Source organism: Delphinapterus leucas, chromosome 2 (genome assembly GCF_059928025.1).
Source record: "Delphinapterus leucas isolate spDelLeu-1000000601 "Yukka" chromosome 2, BTC_Dleu_Yukka2, whole genome shotgun sequence".
Classification (NCBI taxonomy): domain Eukaryota; kingdom Metazoa; phylum Chordata; class Mammalia; order Artiodactyla; family Monodontidae; genus Delphinapterus; species Delphinapterus leucas.
The window spans coordinates 105,769,330-105,789,072 of record NC_143130.1 but is presented as its reverse complement, the minus strand read 5'-3'; the positions used below and the strand labels follow the sequence as shown (position 1 = coordinate 105,789,072).

Here is a 19,743-nt window from a genome sequence, read left to right as displayed (position 1 = left end):
CACTCTCACCTCTTATATTCACCATAGTATTGGATGTCCTAGCCACAGCAATCAGACAAGAAAAAGAAATAAAAGTTATCCAAATTGGAAGGAAAGAGGTAAAATTGTCATTATATGCAGATGACATGATACTATATATAGAAAACCCTAAACACTCCACACAAAAACTATTAGAACTGCAAAACAAATTCAGCAGGATAGCAGGATACAAGATTAACATTCAGAAACCAGTTGCATTTCCTTACACTAACAATGAAATATCAGAAAGAGAATGTAAAAAAGCAATACCTTTTAAAATAGCACCTGCAAAAATAAAATACTTAGGAATAAGCCTGAGGAGGTGAAAGACTTATACACTGAGAACTATAAAACATTAATAAAGGAAATTGAAGATGATTCAAAGAAATGGAAAGATATCACATGCTCTTGGATTAAAATAATTAATATTGTTAAAATAGCCATACTACCCAAAGCAATCTACAGATTTAATGCATTCCCTATCAAATTACCCATGACATTTTTCACAGAACTAGAATAATCCTAAAATTTATATGGAAACATAAAAGACTCAGGTTTGCCAAAGCACAAACCTCCCAGACTTCAGACAATACTACAAAGCTACAGTAATCAAAACAGCATGATACTGGCACAAAAACAGGCATATGGATCAGTGGAACAGAATAGAGAGCCCAGAAATAAATGCACACACCTACAGTCAATTAATCTTCAACAAAGGCAGCAAGAATATAAAACAGGAAAAAGTCTCTTCAGCAAGTGGTGTTGGGAAAGTTGGATAGCTGCATGTAAATCAATGAAGTTAGAACACACCCTCTCACCATACACAAAAATAAACTCAAAATGGCTTAAAGAGTTAAAATAATACATGACATCATAAAACTCCTAGAAGAGATCATGGGCAAAACATTTCTGGCATAAATCGTACCAATGTTTTCTTAGGTCAGTCTCCCAAGGCAATAGAAATAAAAACAAAAATAAACAAATGGGGCCTAATCAAACTTACAAGCCTGTGCCCAGCAAAAGAAACCATAAACAAAGCAAAAACACAATCTACAGAATGGGAGAAAATATCTGCAAACAATATGACCAACAACGGCTTCATTTCCAAAATATACAAACAGCTCATACAACTCAACAACAACAACAACAAAAACAACCCAGTCGAAAAATGGGCAGAAGACCTAAATAGACATTTCTCCAAAGAAGAAATACAAATGGCGAATAGGCACATGAAAAGATGGTCAACACCTCTAATTATTAGAGAAATGCAAATCAAAATTACAATGAGGTACTACCTCACACGGGTCAGAACGGCCATCATTAAAAAGTCTACAAATAACAAATGCTGGAGAGGATGTGGAGAAAAGGGAACCCTTCTACGCTGTTGGTGGGAATGTAAGTTCGAACAGCCACTATGGAAAACAGTATGGAGGTTCCTCAGAAAGCTAAAAATAGAATTACCATATGATCCAGCAGTCCTATTCCTGGGCATATATCCAGACAAAACTCTAATTCAAAAATATACATGCACCCTTATGTTTATAGCAGCACTATTCACAATAGCCAAGACATGGAAGCAACCTAAATGTCCATCAACAGATGAATGGATAAAGAAGATGTGGTACATTATATACAATGGAATGCTACTCAGCCATTAAAAAGAATGAAATAATGCCATTTGCAGCAACATGGATGCAGCTAGAGATTATCATACTAAGTGAAGTAAGCCAGAAAGAGAAAGACAAATACCATATGACATCATTTATATGTGGAATCTAAAATATGTCACAAATGAACCTATCTATGAAACAGATTCACAGATATAGAGAACAGGCTTGTGGTTGCCAAGGGGGAGAGGGTTGTGGGAGGCCTGGAGTGGGAGGTTGGGGTTAGCAGATGTAAGCTATTATATATAGAATGGATAAACAACAAAGTCCTACTGTATAGCACAGAGAACTATCTTCAGTATCCTATGATAAACCATAATGGAAAAGAATATTAAAAAAGAATGTATATATATGTATGTATAACTGAGTCACTGTGCTGTACAGCAGAAATTAACACAACACTGTAAATCAACTATACTTCAAGTAAAAAAAATTTTTAAAAGTTAAACTAGTGAATATACGAAAAAGGAAGAGACCCACAGACATAGAGAACAAACTAGTGGTTACCAGTGGGGAGAGGGAAGCAGGGAGGGGCAAGATAGGGGTAGGGGATTAAGAGGTACAAACTACTACTAAAATAAATTAGCTACAAGGATATATTGTACAACCCAGGGAATACAGCTAATATTTTATAATAGCTATAAATGAAGTATACCTTTTAAAAATTGTGAATCACTGTTGTACACCCGAAACTTACATAATATTGCACAACTATACCTCAATTTTTTAAAAAAGAAAAACTTTTTTCAAAAAGAAAAATGAATGTTTCAGAAGAATACAGACCAAAAATGTTTTGAAAAATGGGGGAAACAGGGTGAAGAGTATATGGTACCTCTCCATACATTTTTTGCAACTGTTTACAAATCTGTAATTATTTCAAAATAAAAAGCTTTTTAAAAGAATAATATGTACAGTTCATATACAGTTTAATGTCATTTATTTAAAGCAAAAAAGACTAATACAAAACAATATGAATGTTAAAGTTTTTTTTATGATCTGAAAAGATGTACCTCAAAATTCAAAACAATGGTTTTTTTGGGGTGGTGGGGTGGGAGAGAGGCAGCAGGGATTATAGGTAATGGTCAATAGAGATTTAGCTCTATCTATAATATTCTAGTTTATAAAAGAAAAATGTATTCTTACCTTACTTGCAACTAATCCTGGGACAAATGATCAGAAATCCATATCAAGTTTACTCTGATAACAAAGGTGAACTAGGAGGATGAATAAAATTAAAATTTGAGCAAGGTACACATGGAGGCTTTATTCATTCCTATTAGATTGAACTATATGAAATTGACAATAGTCCATCATTTTTAATCTATAAAAGTGATAATTTCATATGGCTTTTTATGGACTGAATATTTGTGTACCCCTCAAATTTTATATGTTGAAACCCTAATCCCAATGTGATGGTATTTGGAGGTGGGGCCTTTGGGAGGTAATTAGGTCATGAGGGTGGAGCCCTTGTGAATGGGATTAGTGCCCTTATAAGAGGCCAGAGAGCTGGCTTGCTCTCTTTCTGGCACATGAGGACACAATGAGAAATTGGCAGTCTGCAACCTAGAAGGAGGCCCTCACCAGAATTGGACCAAAAGAAGTAAATCTCTGTTGTTTATAAGCCACCCAGTCTGTGGTACTTCATTATAGAAGCCTGAATTGACTAAGATATGGTTCAATCTAATATTTTTCTTTGCTCCAGAATCCTTTACATGAGCTGGTTCCATTATATAATCTTAATGGGACTGAACAGCAAATATATATATATACATACACATATATATATTTATTTATTTATTTATATTTATATATATACACACACATATATATAATTAGTAATATTAACCATACTAACAACTGAAATATATATTAACTCATTGCTAGCAGAGCCCCTAACAGGAGTTAGTTACACAGCATTAGTGCCAGACAGACAGCTCCCTTTGGCTTATTCAGGTGTGCTAGATAATTTGGGGCTAAAACTAATTAGCATACATAAGGGGTCAAGACATTTTCAACCCCTGAAATTAAGAAAAAAGAATAAACTTTGAGGTCCTTGATATACACTACGGCTAAAAGACAGTAACCTGAGGCCACAGAGCAATGGAAATGATTGCTCCCTTCTCATTAGGAGCTGTTAAGAGGGGGGAGGGAAAAGTTATATGGTCCACTCAGAGTGGGAGATTGATTCCTGAGACCAGGAATGGAACTTCATCTGGAGGAAACCATATGGTTTGGGTTGAGATCATTTTCTGGGGATTCTTGGAAGATAAGTACAGAAGGCCTTTAGGAACCCTGTGCTAATTAACAGAGCCTCCTGCGGAACAGTTCTATACATATCCCATGATACAGGAACTGTTCTAATTCTGGACTAAAAGACAGGGAGTTAAAGACCCAAATGTACTATGATTGTTTCGCTTTTTTTAGCAGTACAAGAGAAAGACATTTCATAAAGGTCTTCCTTAAGTCATACTGTTCAACCTATTCAATTGACCTGGCAGGTAGAAGGGAAATGACACCCCTCTGCTTCAATCCTCTCCCCTTAGGGCCTAGTCCTTCCTTGTAGGGGCCACTACCAGATCATAGAAGCTTGCATTTAAGAACTAGCGTATTTCATGGGCTTCCCTGGTGGCGCAGTGGTTAAGAATCCACCTGCCAATGCAGGAGACAGGGGTCCAAGCCCTGGTTGGGAAGATCCCACATGCCGCGGAGCAACTAAGCCCGTGCTCCACAACTACTGAGCCTGTGCTCTAGAGCCCGCGAGCCACAACTACTGAGTCTGTGTGCCGCAACTACTGAAGCCCGAGCGCCCTGGAGCCCATGCTCCGCAACAAGAGAAGCCACCGCAATGAGAAGCCCGCACACCACAACGAAGAGTAGCCCCCACTCGCCACTAGAGAAAGCCTGTGCACAGCAACGAAGACCCAACGCAGCCAAAAATAAATAAATTAAAAAAAAAAAAAGAACTAGCGTATTTCAGAGAAGACAGACTGCTGCCACCATCAACATCATCATCACTATAATCTGGTGCTTAATTTGTCTCAAGTACTATATTAAACCTTTATCACACATTACCTTATTTAAATCTTGCCACATGGCTATAAGGTGGGCATGCTTAATATTACCACTTTACAACCCCATTGTTCACAGCACCACTATTTACAATAGCCAAGACATGGAAGCGACCTAAATGTCCATCGACAGATGAATAGATAAAGATGTGGTATATATGCACAATGGAATATTAGCCATAAAAAGAATGAAATAATGCCATTTGCAGCAATATGGATGAATCTAGAGATTATCATACTAAGTGAAATCAGACAGACATACAAATATCATATGGTATCACATATATGGAATCTAAAATATGATACAAATGAGCTTATTTACAAAACAGAAATAGACTCACAGACATAGAAAACAAACCCAGGGTTACCAAAGGGGAAAGGGGGGGAGGGATAAATTAAGGAGTATGGGATTAGCAGATACAAACTACTATATATAAAATAGATAAACAATAAGGACCTACTGCATAGTACAGGGAACTATATTCAATACCTTGTAATAACCTCTAATAGAAAAGAATCTGAAAAAAGAATATATATCACTGAATCACTTTGCCGTACACCTGAAGCATTGTAAATAAACTATACTTCAAGAAAAAAAATATCACCACTTTACAGATGAGGAAACAGAGTCTAATAGAGGTTCAATAACTTCCCCAAAGCAGCATAGATATTAATAGCAGAGACTGGATCTAAACCACTTCTGTCTAAAACACATTTCCATGCTCCTAAACACTACACTCTCTTGCCTCCTCCTTTACCCTGGCTGACTCCAGGCACAAAAGGGACAGAGCTCACGTACTGCCTCTGGACCTTCAACTCCTTCCATCTTTCATGCCCAGCTATTTTGAAATACAAAAAGGATTGAGTATGAGGCAGGAAAGACAGGGCTGGGCCCAAGGACAGCCTATACACTTCCTTGTTTTGCACTTAATGAGACCATGACTCATGGAGAAATGGCATCTAAAACAGAAACTTTGTAGCATCTGAACAAGAAACACTGACCATGAAAACCATGGCGCATGCTCAATAAAAATGCAGATTGCCAATGACCCTGTATGACCTTCCCGTGTGGTTGACTAGTAAGGGAAAATTTAAGGGAAAACAGTTCTTAGAGCACATGTACAGTGGCTCCAGGAGACAAAGGTGCAAGACTGGGAGCTGATGCCACCTGGTGCAATCTAGGCCACACCTCAAACGTCCTCTCAATGAATATTCCACCCCTAATCAAAAAGACCCCGCCCATTCAAAGGGTTAAGAAAATAAGATAAAAGGGGGATCAAAAAACCTTGTGGTATGCTCCGCACTTGTGAGGATGCCTGCACTCTTCTTTGAGTGTGTAACTTTCACTTCAGCCTCAATAAACTGCTTTTTTTTTTTTTTTTTTAATTTATTTATTTTGGCCGTGGCACACAGCTTGCGCCATCTTAGTTCCCTGACCAGAGATTGAATCCGGCCACGGCAGTGAAAGTGCCAAGTCCTACCACCGGACTGCCAGGAAATTCCCCTGCTTCTTTGTTCTCTTTGCTCCTCAGCCTGCGTGTTTTTTTCTCCTTTGTATTCTGTGTTCCTTGCCCAACTTCTTTTGGACAAGTTAAACAACAGTCTGGACTTTTGATAAAGCTTTTCTGCTATCAAGTATATGTGTGTCTGTGTTGTAAGTTTAATTTGATAACAACACTAATTTTTACTAAGTGGGATCAGTTTTCATATTTAGTTTATCCAGCAACATTTTTAGGTACACAATAGTTTTCTAACAGGAGATCTTATTTAAGAGCCTTTAATTTAGGGTAATATTTTTAATGTCATCTGTCTGACTTGTAGTTCCAAAATTTGCTGACCAGCTGACTGCTTTTTGGGTTGATCTGAGATGTGCATGGCTTAGAAACCTTAACTCAAGTTCCAGTTCTTTCAGTAACTACTGCTACAATGCTGGACATATCACTTGGTTTTCTTCACCTTTATGATCTCTAAGGTGTTACTGTCTAGTTCTAATTCTATGGCTCTGATCTGTCTTACAAACATTTCTCAAGATATTAATTATATAATGTCTAAAAAAGATATAACAGATAAAAGTTCTGAAAATAAACCCTATGCTTTTCTTTACTGTTTCTAATTAAGCTCATAATCCTCAGTTAGACTTTAATCTTTCATTCAGCCACTCATTCAACAAATATTTATTGAGTGCCTACAAATGTACCAGGGAGCATTCTAGCAGCTTGAAAGTGATCGTTTTCTACCTCATTTAAAACCCCACAGTATTCCAATACAATGACTGTGAATATATCTGTGGATATTTATTCATAGATGTGTGTGTGTGTGTGTGTGTGTGTGTGTGTATCCTCAATTAGTTCCAAAACAGATCTGAGGTCAAAATGTTTAATAAATAATTGTAATTAAAGGTTGAGTAAAAACCTTCAGAAACTGAATGATCTCTTTGAGCCCTCCCACAAAGAATCCTTCCAGCCTCCACCTCCCAAAGTAAACCTGCTCTCTTTAGGTAGATTTAAAGAAAGGGGCATCACTTAGGCTGGGGTGAATCACCATATACAATGAAGGAGGCAGGCAAGGGATCCAAATGGGAGAGAGAAGTGTTGAAGTCAGTCCTTATTTATACCAAATCAAGAAAATGATCCTTTCATCTGCCTGTAGTGACTCCCATTCACTTGCAACATAAATTTAAATAACTTGAATTTCCTATCTGGTTCATTAAATAAAACTGGATTTGAACGTCACACACATGGCCATTAAGCACACTGTCATTACTTACAATTTTGGCTCACGCACAATGATTACCCCAGTATACTTACTGCCTTAGGACATTTCTGAGATACAGGTGTTACTATCTCATCACTATCTGTAGTTTGTGCTTCACTGACTTCAGAAGCTTGTTCACAGGATTCTTTATCTGCCAGAGAAGAGACTAGAGTTACAGAACTGTTTTGGAGTACCCTGTCTAGCCCAGAAAAGACCCAGTACCTACATCTTCAATCTTCTGTTTAGTTACTAGTTCTGAGTACCTAGATTTTGGCTGTAATCACTAGAAGCAAACCTTCTTTTTTAAAGTTTCACTTATTCAGAAGCTTGCCAAACACACAGGGTTCACTTCTGAAAAAAGAAAGGGAAGGAAAGAAGGTAGGGAGGTAGAAAGAATGTTTTGTCCTTTTAGGGGATGGAGAAAATTACCAAGCCAAGGAAAAACAGTGCAATCAGGGTGTAGCAGACTGTATTTTACAAAGACAGCGTCAAACAATATCTCTCATCGCACATGCTCTCTTTTGTACAATGTGATCTTGATACTCCTAATACTTTTTCTTTTTTTTTGCAGTACGCAGGCCTCTCACTGTTGTGGCCTCTCCCGTTGCGGAGCACAGGCTCCGGACGCGCAGGCCCAGCGGCCATGGTCCACGGGCCCAGCCGCTCCGAGGCATGTGGGATCCTCCCGGACCAGGGCATGAACCCGTGTCCCCTACAACGGCAGGCGGACTCTCAACCACTGCGCCACCTGGGAAGCTCCCTAATACTTTTTTTAAGGTAGGTATTTTTATGTTTGTATATATATTTATTTTTAGATTTTTATTTTATATTATAGTTGATTTACAATGTTGTGTTAGTTTCAGGTGCACGGCAAAGTGATTTAGTTATACATATACATATATCTATTCTTTTTCAGATCCTTTTCCCATATAGGTTATTACAGAGTATTGAGTAGAGTTCCCTGTGCTCTACAGTAGGTCTTTATTGATTACCTATTTTATATGTAGTAGTGTGTACATGTTAATCCCAAACTCCTAATTTATCCACCCTGTACCTTTCTCCTTTGGTAACCATAAATTTGTTTTCTAAGTCTGTGAGTTTGTTTCTGTTTTGTAAGTTCATTTGTATACTTTTTTAGTATATCGCTTATATAAGCGATATAATATGATATTTGTCTTTGTCTGCCTTACTTCACTTAGTATGATAATCTCTAGGTCCACCCATGTTGTTGCAAATGGCATTATTTCATCCTTTTTTATGGCTGAGTAATATTCCATTGTATACATATACCACTACTGAGCCCGTGTGCCACAACTCCTGAAGCCTGCGTGCCTAGAGCCTGTGCTCCACAGCAAGAGAAGCCACCACAATAAGAAGCCCACACGCTGCAACAAAGAGTAGCCCCCGCTCACCACAACTAGAGAAAGCCCGTGTGCAGCAATGAAGACTCAACACAGCCAAAAATAAATTAATTAATTAATTTTTTAAAAAAGAAAGAAAATACATCTAAATATGAAACAATTTTCACAGAAAACCAACAGGAAACTGCCAGAAGATCTCTTATAGAACTAAAGCTTCAAGAAAGATCTCCATGTAACCAGGTAGGATAGGGGGAAAAAAAAAAAAGAAAGGTGTCAGGATGGGACTGGTGCCCCTGGGAGTGATCTGTGATGGAGGGAATGTCCACATGGGCTGGCCCTGGCCCTGGGGAGGCTTCTTGCCTGCTGAGAGGTCTACTGGGACAGACAGAGGGCTGGAGGGGCTTAGACTCTGTTTGCAAGGACTGTGCTTATGCTGGCTTGCTAGCAATCAGGATGGAGAAAGACCAGGGCTGATGGCTGCTGCCTTGTCACACTTCCCTGACCAAATCGTGTGCTGGGAGGGCTGCTAGTACATGCAGCAGCTGGGTGCTGAATCTCAGATGGATGGACCCTGGGAGAGGACTTGGTCTAGCTGTGCGGAGACAGCCCAGAGGGCCTTGGGTGTGGTCCAGGCAGAACCTTGGAGGTGATTATCAGCACACTGATGGGGGGCGGGGGTCTGGCCATAGTGGACTTTGTTGGCATGCACACTGGGTGGTGCCACAGAAACAAATGTCTCAGGTGGAGAGCCCCTGGGGAGGAGTAGGCAGCAGTTGTTTCTTGGCAGTAGTGCTCCAGCTCCATTCACCCCACACAGAAGCTTAGAGCCAGCTCTGGGGCAGATAGGCCCTGGGAGAGGCCTGCTACAGAGGCAGCCCAGGTTGCAGGTGGCAGCACAACTACCTTGATTCCTGCAGCCACAGTGCCTTGGCCCCCAGCACCAGCCCACTCCACACCATAGCCTAGCACTAAGTCTGGTACAAATGCAACAGAGAAAGGGTTATGACCTTGGGTTGATTCTGGTCAGAATCATGGATGCCTGCACCAGTGGGACATAGGTTTGCTGTGACTGCATGGGCTTTACATGCTTCGGTGGTCACCTCCTTTGGGGCAGGGCACACACTCAAGGGCAACGGACCTTATCGAATATGACCCTCAAGGCTTCTACTCCAACAACTGAGGAGTGGACCCTACCCCTGACAGGGCTGTTACAGCCTTGGAAAAGAGAGGAGGCCCCACCCAAAATCCAGGGGAGGCTCTGGCCACCACAACACAAATCCCATCCCCTATTAAAAGGATGACGGCCAACACACTCTGAGGAAAGATGTGGCTAGCATCCATGCAAAAACCAGTCCTCACAACAAAAATACTGGACTCACACAGTCTACACACAGATGCTCCCACATAAAAATACCCCTTCAAGACCACAGTAGATAACTGTTTCTCCTAAATTCATAGAGACAGAGAAAGTTAGGTAAAATGAAAAAGAAGAGGAACTACTCCCAATTAAAAGAACAAGAAAAATCCCATGAAAGAACAAATAATGAAACAGACCTCACCAGTCTACTAGATGCTGAGTTCAAAAAGGAGGTAATAATCATGCTAAAGGAATTAAGAAAGATTATTAATAGAAATGCAGATCACTGTAACAAGGAACTAGAAACTATAAAGAGGAACCAATCAAAATAAGACAACTCAATTGCCAACATAAAAAACAATATAAAAGCAATGAATTGCAGACTAAATAATGCAGAAGAAGGAATAAGTGATCTAGAAGATAGAATAATGGGAATCATCCAATCAGAACAGCAGATAGAAAGACAAATAAAAACCAAATGAAAGCAACATATGAGATATATGGGATCATTCAAAGCATACCAAACTACACATAATAGGGGTTCCAGAAGGAGAAGAGAGAGAGAAGGGGATCAAAAATGTATTTGAAGAAATTCTGGCTGAAAACTTCCCAAACCTAAAGAAGGAAACAGATATCCAGGTACGGGAAGCACAGAGGTTCCCAAACAAGATGAACCCAAACAGATCCAGACCAAGACATATTATAATTAAAATGGCAAAAATTAAAAATAAAGAGAGGATTCTAAAGCCAGCAAGAGAAAAACAAAGAGTCAGTTACAAGGGAACCCCCATTAAGGATATCAGCTGATTTCTCTGCAGAAACTGTGGGCCAGAAGGAAGTGGTATGATATATTCATAATTCTGAAAGGGAAAAACTTGCAGCTTAGATACTCTACCCTGCAAGATTATCATTTAGAACAGAAGGAGGAAGAAAGAATTTCTCAGACAAGAAAAAACTAAAGAATACAGCAATACTAGACCTACCCTAAAGAAATATTTAAGGGTCTTCTCTAAATAGAAAAAAAGAAAGAATCTATAGGAAAGGGAAAAATCACAATAGAAAAGGCAAATATATAAAAGGATTGAAGATCACTTAAATAAGCCAGTACATAGACTAAAAACAATCAAAAAATTTTTGTAAAAGTGATTGTAACTCTAAATAACAGCAAAAGGATAAACATGAAGATGTAAAATAGGGCATCAGAATCACAAAATGTGGGAGAGGGGAGTATAAAAATGTAGATCTTTCAGAATGTATTTGAACTTCTTTGACTATCAGTTTAAAACAAATAGATGTAGTTATGGGTCAACATACTAGAAAACCAGGGTGACCACAAATCTAAAACATACAATAGATTCACACAAAAATAAAAAGAAAAGAACTCAAGCATAATACAAAAGAAAACCATCAAACTACAAAATAAAAAATAAGAAGAAATAAAGAAGAACTGCAAAATCAACTGGAAAGCAAGGTTTTAAATGGCAATAAATACATATCTATCAGTAATTACTTTAAATATCAATGGACTACATGCTCCAATCAAAAGACATACAGTGGCAGACTGGATAAGAAAAACAAGAACCTACAATATGCTGTCTACAAGAGATTTACTTCAGGGTGAAACACACATAGGCTGAAATTGAGCGGATGATAAAAGGTATTTCATGCAAATAAAAATAACAAGACAGGGGTCAGCAATACTTACTTCAGACAAGAGACTTTGAAACAAGGTCCGTAAAGAAAAACATAGAGGGACATTATAATAATAATAAAGGGATAAATACAAGAAGAGGATATGACACTCATTATCATATATGCACCCGATATAGGAGCATCTAAATATATAAAACAGATACTAACAGGGATAAACGAAGAAATGAGTACAATAATAGTAGGAGAGTTAACACCTCACTGACATCAATGGACAGATCATCCAGACAGAAAATCAATAAAGCAACAGAAGTTCTACACGACACAACAGACCAGTTGATTTAACTGATATCTACAGGACACTACATCTAAAAGAAAAAAACCCAGAATACATATTCTATTCAAGTGTGCATTGAACATTCTCTAGGATAGACCACATACTAGGTCACCAAACAAGCCTCAACAAATTTAAGAAGGTAGAAATTATTTCAAGCATCTTTTCTGACCACAAGGGTATAAAACTAGAAATCAACCACAGAAAGAAAAACAGGAAAAGAGTAAATACATGGAGACTAAACAACGTGCTACTAAAAAACCAGTGGGTCAACAATGAAATCAAAGAGGAAAACAGATAACATCAAGACTATGACAATGAAAACACAACCTTACAAAATCTACAGGAGGCAGTAAAAACAGTTCTAAGAGGGAAGTTTATAGTGATACAGACCTTCCTCAAGGATAAGAAACATTTCAAATAAACAACCTAACCTGCCACCTAAAAGAATTAGAATAAAAAGAAAAAACAAAAGCCAAAGTCAGTAGAGGGAAGGAAATAATAAAGATCAGAGAGAAAACAAGTAAAATAGAAATTTAAAAACCAATAGAAAAAAATCAGTAAAACCAAGAACTGTTTTTTTTAAAGATAGATAAAATCAAGAAACCTCTAGCCAGCCTCACCAAGAAGAAAAAGGAGAGGACCCAAATAAACAAAATGAGAAATGAATAAGGAGAAATAACAACTGATACTGCAGAAGTACAAAAAATCATAAGAGACGACTATGAACAGTTATATGCCAACAAACTGGACACCTAGAAGAAAAGGACAAGTTTCTAGAAACATACAGCCTGACAAAACTGAGTCAAGAACAAACAGATAACTTGAACAGACTGAACAGTAGAAGTGAAATAGAATCTGTAATAATAATTTTTAAAACTCGCTGCAAACAAAAGTCCAGGACTGGATGGCGTCACTGGGGAATTCTACCAAACATAAAAAGAACTTACACCTATCCTTCTCAAACTATCCAAATAATTGAAGAGGAGGGAACACTCCCAACTTCTTTCTAAGAAGCCACCATCACCCTGATGCCAAAACCAGACAAAGACACTACAAAAAAGGAAAATTACAGGCCAATATCTTTGATGAATATAGATGCAAAAATCCTCAACAAAATACTAGCAAACAGAATCCAACAACACATTAAAAGGATCATACATCATGGTCAAGTTGGATTCATCCCAGGGCCACAAGGACGGTTCAAAATACACAAATCAACCAATGTGATACACCACATTAACAAAAATAAAGACAAAAACCACATGATTATCTTGATAGGTGAAGAAAAAGCATTTGATAAAATTCAATATTCATTCATGGTAAAAACTCTCACCAAAGTGGATATGGAGGGACCATATCTCAACATAATAAAAGCCATTTATGACAAACCCATAGCCAACATAATATTCAACAGTGAAAAGCTGAAAGCCTTCCTGCTAAGTTCAGAACAAGACAAGGATGCCCACTCTCACCACTTCTATTCAACATAGTAATAGAAGTCCTAGCCACAGCAATTAGACAAGAAAAAGAAATAAAAGGTATCCAATTTAGAAGGGACAACGTAAAACTGTCACTATTTGCAGATGACATAATACTCTATACAGAGAACCCTAAGGTCTCCACACAAAAACTATTAGAGCTAATAAATGAATTCAGCAAGGTAGCAGGATATAAGATTAATATACAGAAATCTGTAGCATTTCTTTACACTAACAATGAGATATCAGAAAGAGAAAGTAAAAAAAAAAAAATCCTGTTTAAAATCATGTTAAAAAAATAAAATACCTAGGAATAAACTTAACCAAGGAGGTTAAATATCTATATGCTGAAAACTATAAAACACTAGTAAAGGATACTGAAGATGATTCAAGAAATGGAAAGATATTCCATGATCTTGGATTGGAAGAATTAATATTGTTGAAATGGCCATACTACCCAAAGCAATCTACAGATTTAATGTAATCCTTACCAATATACCCATGACATTTTTGACAGAACTAGAACAAATAATCCTAAAATTTATATAGAACCTCAAAATACTGAGAATTGCCAAAGCAATCCTCTGGAAAAAGAACAAAGCTGGAGGCAGAACCCTTCCACACTTCAGACAATACTACAAAACTACAGTAATCAAAACAGTGTGGTACTGGCACAGAAACAGACATATAGACCAATGGAACATAATAGAGAGCTCAAAAATAAACCCACACAACTACATTCAATTAATCTATGACAAAGGAGGCAAGAATATACAATGGAGAAAAGACAGTCTCTTCAACAAGTGGTGTTGGGAAAGCTGGACAGCTACGCATATATCAATGAAATTAGAACACTCCCTCATATCATACACAAAAATAAACTCAAAATGGTTTAAAGACCTACATTTAAGACATGACACTATAAAACTCCTAGAAGAGAACTTAGGTAAAACATCCTCTGACATAAATCAAAGCAATACTTTTTTTAGATCAGTCTCCCAAGGCAAAAGAAATATAAGCAAAAAGATACAAATGAGATCTAATCAAACTTAAAAGATTTTGCATAGCAAAGGAAACAATCAAAAGACAACAATCAAAAAGACAACCTACTGAATGGGAGAAAATATTTACAAAATGATGTGATGGATACGGAATTAATATCCAAAATACAGAAACAGCTCATAGAATTCAATATCAAAAAACCAAACAACACAATCAAAAAATGGGCAGAAGGGACCTCCCTGGTGGTCCAGTGGGTGAGACTCTGTGCTCCCAATGCAAGCGGAACCCAGTCAATCCCTGGTTCCCCGACCAGGGTTAGACCGGGTTTGATCCCTGGTCAGTGAACTAGATCCCACATGTATGCCTCAACTAAGAGTCTGCATGCCACACTAAGAAGTCCGCATGCCACAACTAGAGATCCTGCGTGCCACAACTAAGACCCAGCGCAGCCAAAATAAATAAATAAATAAACATTTTTTTTAAATGGGCAAAAGACCTAAGTAGACATTTCTCCAAAGAAGACATACAGATGGCCAACAGGCACATGAAAAGATGCTCAACATCACTAATTATTAGAGAAATGCAAATCAAAACCACACTGAGGTATCACCTCACAGTGGTCAGAATGGCTATCATTAAAAATTCTACTAATAATAAATGCTGGAGAGGTTGTGGTGAAAATGGAACCGTCCAACACTATTAGTGGGAATGTAAATTGGTAAAACCACTGTGGAGAACAGTACGAAGTTCCTTAAGAAACTGAAAATAGAGCTACTATATGATGCAGCAATCTCACTCCTGGGCATATATCCTGAAAAGATGTAAACTCTAATTTTAAAAGACATGCACCCCAATGTTCATAGCAGCACTATTTCCTATAGCCAAGACATGGAAACAACCCAAGTACCCGTCAACTGATGAATGGATAAAGAAAATGTGTCATTTATACACACACACAATGGAATATTGCTCAGCCACAGAAAGAAATGAAATATTGCCATTTGCAGCAACATGGATGGACCTAGAGAATATCATATTAAGTGAAATAAGTCTGACAGAGAAAGACAAATAATATATGATATCACTTATACGTGGAATCTAAAAAATAATACAAATGAATCTATATACAAAAGAGAAACAACTCACAGACATAGAAAACAAAGTTAAGTTTACCAAAGATAAAAGGCAATAGGGGAGGGAAATTAGGAGTATGGGATTAACAGATACAAACTATATACTATACATCAAATAGATAAGCAACAAGGATTTACTATATAGCACAGGGAACTATATACAATATCTTGTAATAACCTATAATGGAAAATAGTCTGAAAAAGTATGTATATAAGTGACTCACTTTGCTATACACCTGAAATTAACACAGTATTGTAAACCAACTATACTTCAATTTTAAAAAACATGAGATATCACCTCAAGCCTGTCAGAAGGGTTATCATCAAAAAGAACACAAATCATAAATGTTGGCGAGGATGTGGAGAAATGGGAACCCTCGCACGTTGTCAGTGGGAATGTAAACTGGTGCAGCCAATGTGGAAAACAGTATGGAGGTTTCTTAAAAGACTAAAAATAGGACTACCATATGACTCAACTATTCCACTCCTGCATATATATCCAAAAAAAACCCACCATAAAACACTAATTCTAAAGATACACGCACCCCAATATTCATAGCAGCATTATTTACAACTGCCAAGATATGGAAGAAAGTGTCCATCAACAGATGAATGGATAAAGAAGATATATATACAATGGAATATGACTCAGCCATAAAAAAGAATGAAATTTTGCCATTTGTAACAACATGGGTGGACTTGGAGGGTATTATGCTAAGTTAAATAAGTTAGAAAAAGACATACTATATGATATCACATATGTGGAATCTAAAAAATAAAACAAACTAGTGAATATAACAGAAAAGAAACAGACTTGCAGATATATAGAACAAGCTAGTGGTTACCAGTTGGGAGTGGGAAGTGGGGAGGGGCAAGGTAGAGGTAGAGGGTTCAGAGGTACCAACTACTGTGTATAAAATAAATAAGCTACAAGAACATATTTTACATCACAGGGAACATAGTCATATTTTATAATAACTAAATTGAGTATAACCTTTTACTATTGTGAGTCACTATGTTGTAAACCTATAAAAATTGCCCCGATCTGGACACTCAAATTAAAGATAGATGAATCTGATGTTCAAATCCAGAATCTGTCAAAACAAAACGAAGAAAGCAACCCACAACTGACTATTGAGAGTGACAGTTGAGGTCCCAGAAAAAACAGACCTCCTTTTCATGACTTCATTTTTTGAATGAAGATATGAATTATATATATATCACTTTAAATATTGCCTCTGTCCCCTTTTTTGTCTTCTCCTACATTTTATTGAATATAGGACCACCTCATTTTATCCTTTATATCTCTTTTTTCTGTAGGGTCATTCATTCTACAAAAAAGTAATAGGTCTTCAAGGTTTTGGTGAACTTCATATGAGCTCTCTCAGTGATGTTAGTTACTGGGTCAGATGTTAGCCTTGGTTGTGCTTCTGTCTTACATAAAACATGTACATGTACAAGTCACTTAACCTTGTTATGGATGGAATGTCTGTACCTTAAGTATTTGAAAAGAATTAAAGGTAAAAGCTTTCATTAAAAAAAGAAAAAAACAACCAGAAATTCATTCTCTCACAGGTCTGGAAGCTAGGCATCCACAATCAAATCCGTGCTCACTCCAAAGGCTCCAGAAGACAATCTGTCTTTTTTCTTTTTCCTTGTCTTTTCCAGCTTCTGGGAGCTTCAGGCATTCCTCGGCTTGTGGCCACATCACTCCAATCTCTGACTATATGGTCATGTTGCTTCCTCCTCATCTGCCTGTGTCTCTAATAAGAACACTTTCATTGGATTTAGAGTCTACTCAGATAATCCAAGATAATCGCATCTCAAGACCTTTAATTACACCTGCAAAGGCTTTTTTCAAATAAGTAACATTTACAGGTTCTTAGGTTTAGGATATGAACATATCTTTTTGGAGGTCACCAATGAAACCATTAGATTATTTATTTAAATTATGAATATATTTTAAACCCACAAGCTAATATTTTTGCTTTACACAGTCATTTAAAATTAACCTATATTCTTTGCTTTTCATTCCTAGCTGCATCTTTGTGTTTCCTTCTGGGATAATTTTCCTTCAGCCTAAAGAAAAAACTGTAAGTTTTCTTTAAAATGTAGCTTTGGAGCAAACTCTCCATTTTGATTTGTCTTTAAAGGTCTATTGTGTTTTAATTCTGAAGGATCTTTTTGTTGTGTAGAGAATTCTTGATTGGTACTTAGTTATTTTCTTTTAGCACACTGAAATTATCTTGCCACTGGTTTCTGACTACCGTTGTCACTCTTGGTATGTCATTGTCCATCGTACTGATGCACCCATGACTGTCTTTCTTTTAAATGGATACTTTTGGTATTTTCACTTTGATTTTATTTTCTGCAATTTTACTCTGATATATCTAGATTTTGATTCATTTTTACTTATCTTGCTTGAGTTTCATTTCATTGAATATTAATACCTTTTATTTAGTTCTGGAAAACTCTAAGTCATTATCACTTTCAATATTGCCTGAGTCCCCCCTTCTTTATCTTCTACTAGATTTAATTAAGTGTAGCTTAGACCTCCTCATTTTCTCTCTTTTCTCCTCTTTAGCATTTTCCATCTTGCCATCTCTCTGTGCTTTATTCTGGATATTTTCCATTTTTCTCATTTTAGTTGTGTCTAATCTGCTTTTAACCCATCTATTTCCCTCATAAATTTCTGTATTTAGCAGTTCTATCATTTCTATTGATTCATTTTCAAGTTTGCAATGTATTTTGCAAACATTTTGTAATTGATTCAGGCAAAAAAATCCACACATAAACATAAATGGATGCCAAAATTATTAGGTGAAATCTGAGGAAGAATAAGATATTTATATGGACTCAATATATTTCCTCATAGATTACTTAATAATTACAAAGGGAAAAATGATAACTTTTTGATGGAAAATGTGGCAGATGCTTTCTTAGCCAAGTGATCAAAGTTAACATCACCAATAATGGCACAAACTGACATCATGTACCTCCTAATGTGATGCAGTGAAAAAGGATACAATATCACTTCTGTGGTATTCCTGTAAAAAATTCATAACCTGAATCTAACAACAAACAAGCATCAAACAAATCCAAACTGAGGCACTCTCTACAGAACAGCTCATCTATACTCTTCAAAAATGTCAATATCATGAAAAACAAAGAAAAGATAAGGAACTGTTCCAGATTAAAGGAAACTAAGGGGACATGACTGAATGCAATGTATGATCCCAGATTAGATAAGGGGGGTGAGGCAAGCCTGCTATAATGAACATTACTGAGACAATTGACAAAATCTGAAAAATGGACTGGACATTGGGTAATAACCTATCCATGTTACGTTTGCAAACTTGATAGTTGTACTGTCGTTATATAATATCGTTTTCCTAACTGATATATACAGCAGTAAGGGGGAATGATATTTGCAAATTATTCTCAACTGCTTCAGGAAAAAAATGATAAATCAAAACGTGGAAAAGTATTAAAAGTTGATGAATTTGAATGAAGGTTTTATGTGAAATTTTTTGTCTTATTCGTGTAGCTCTTACATAATTTGAAATTATTTTAAAACAAAATGTTTTTTAAAACGTATAGTATCAATTTCAAAGCCCCAGTTCCTTGCTAAAATTTTAAAGTTCAGCTTTTATCTTCATGAAGGTAGTAAACACAGTTGTTAATGCAGGTTGTGGCTGATAACTCCAATGTCTGGAGTCCTAGTGGGCTTCAGGTCAGCTCTTGTCTCTCTAGCCTGAAAGTGCTCAAAGCACAGTTCTGCCTCTCAGAGGATAAGAGGCTCAGAACAGTGCTGCCATCAGGGTGCCAGACCAGAGTGGGAAATTCTGCTCTGGGCAGACACCTGCCTATGCTGGGCAGAACGAGATTCAGACTGTATTCCCATTTCTCCACCCCAAA

The 19,743-nt window shown here is 37.1% G+C and overlaps 1 protein-coding gene across 1 annotated transcript in view; it reads right to left on the bottom strand.

Moving 5' to 3' along the window:
- Nucleotides 1-19,743, bottom strand: part of RPGRIP1 (RPGR interacting protein 1) — a gene marked incomplete at its 5' end in the record, with an annotated part of 60,293 nt that overhangs the window by 18,264 nt on the left and 22,286 nt on the right. Inside the window, 1 exon segment of the mRNA XM_089906255.1 lies at nucleotides 7,561-7,658. Coding sequence (XP_089762381.1) covers nucleotides 7,561-7,658 — 98 coding nt within the window.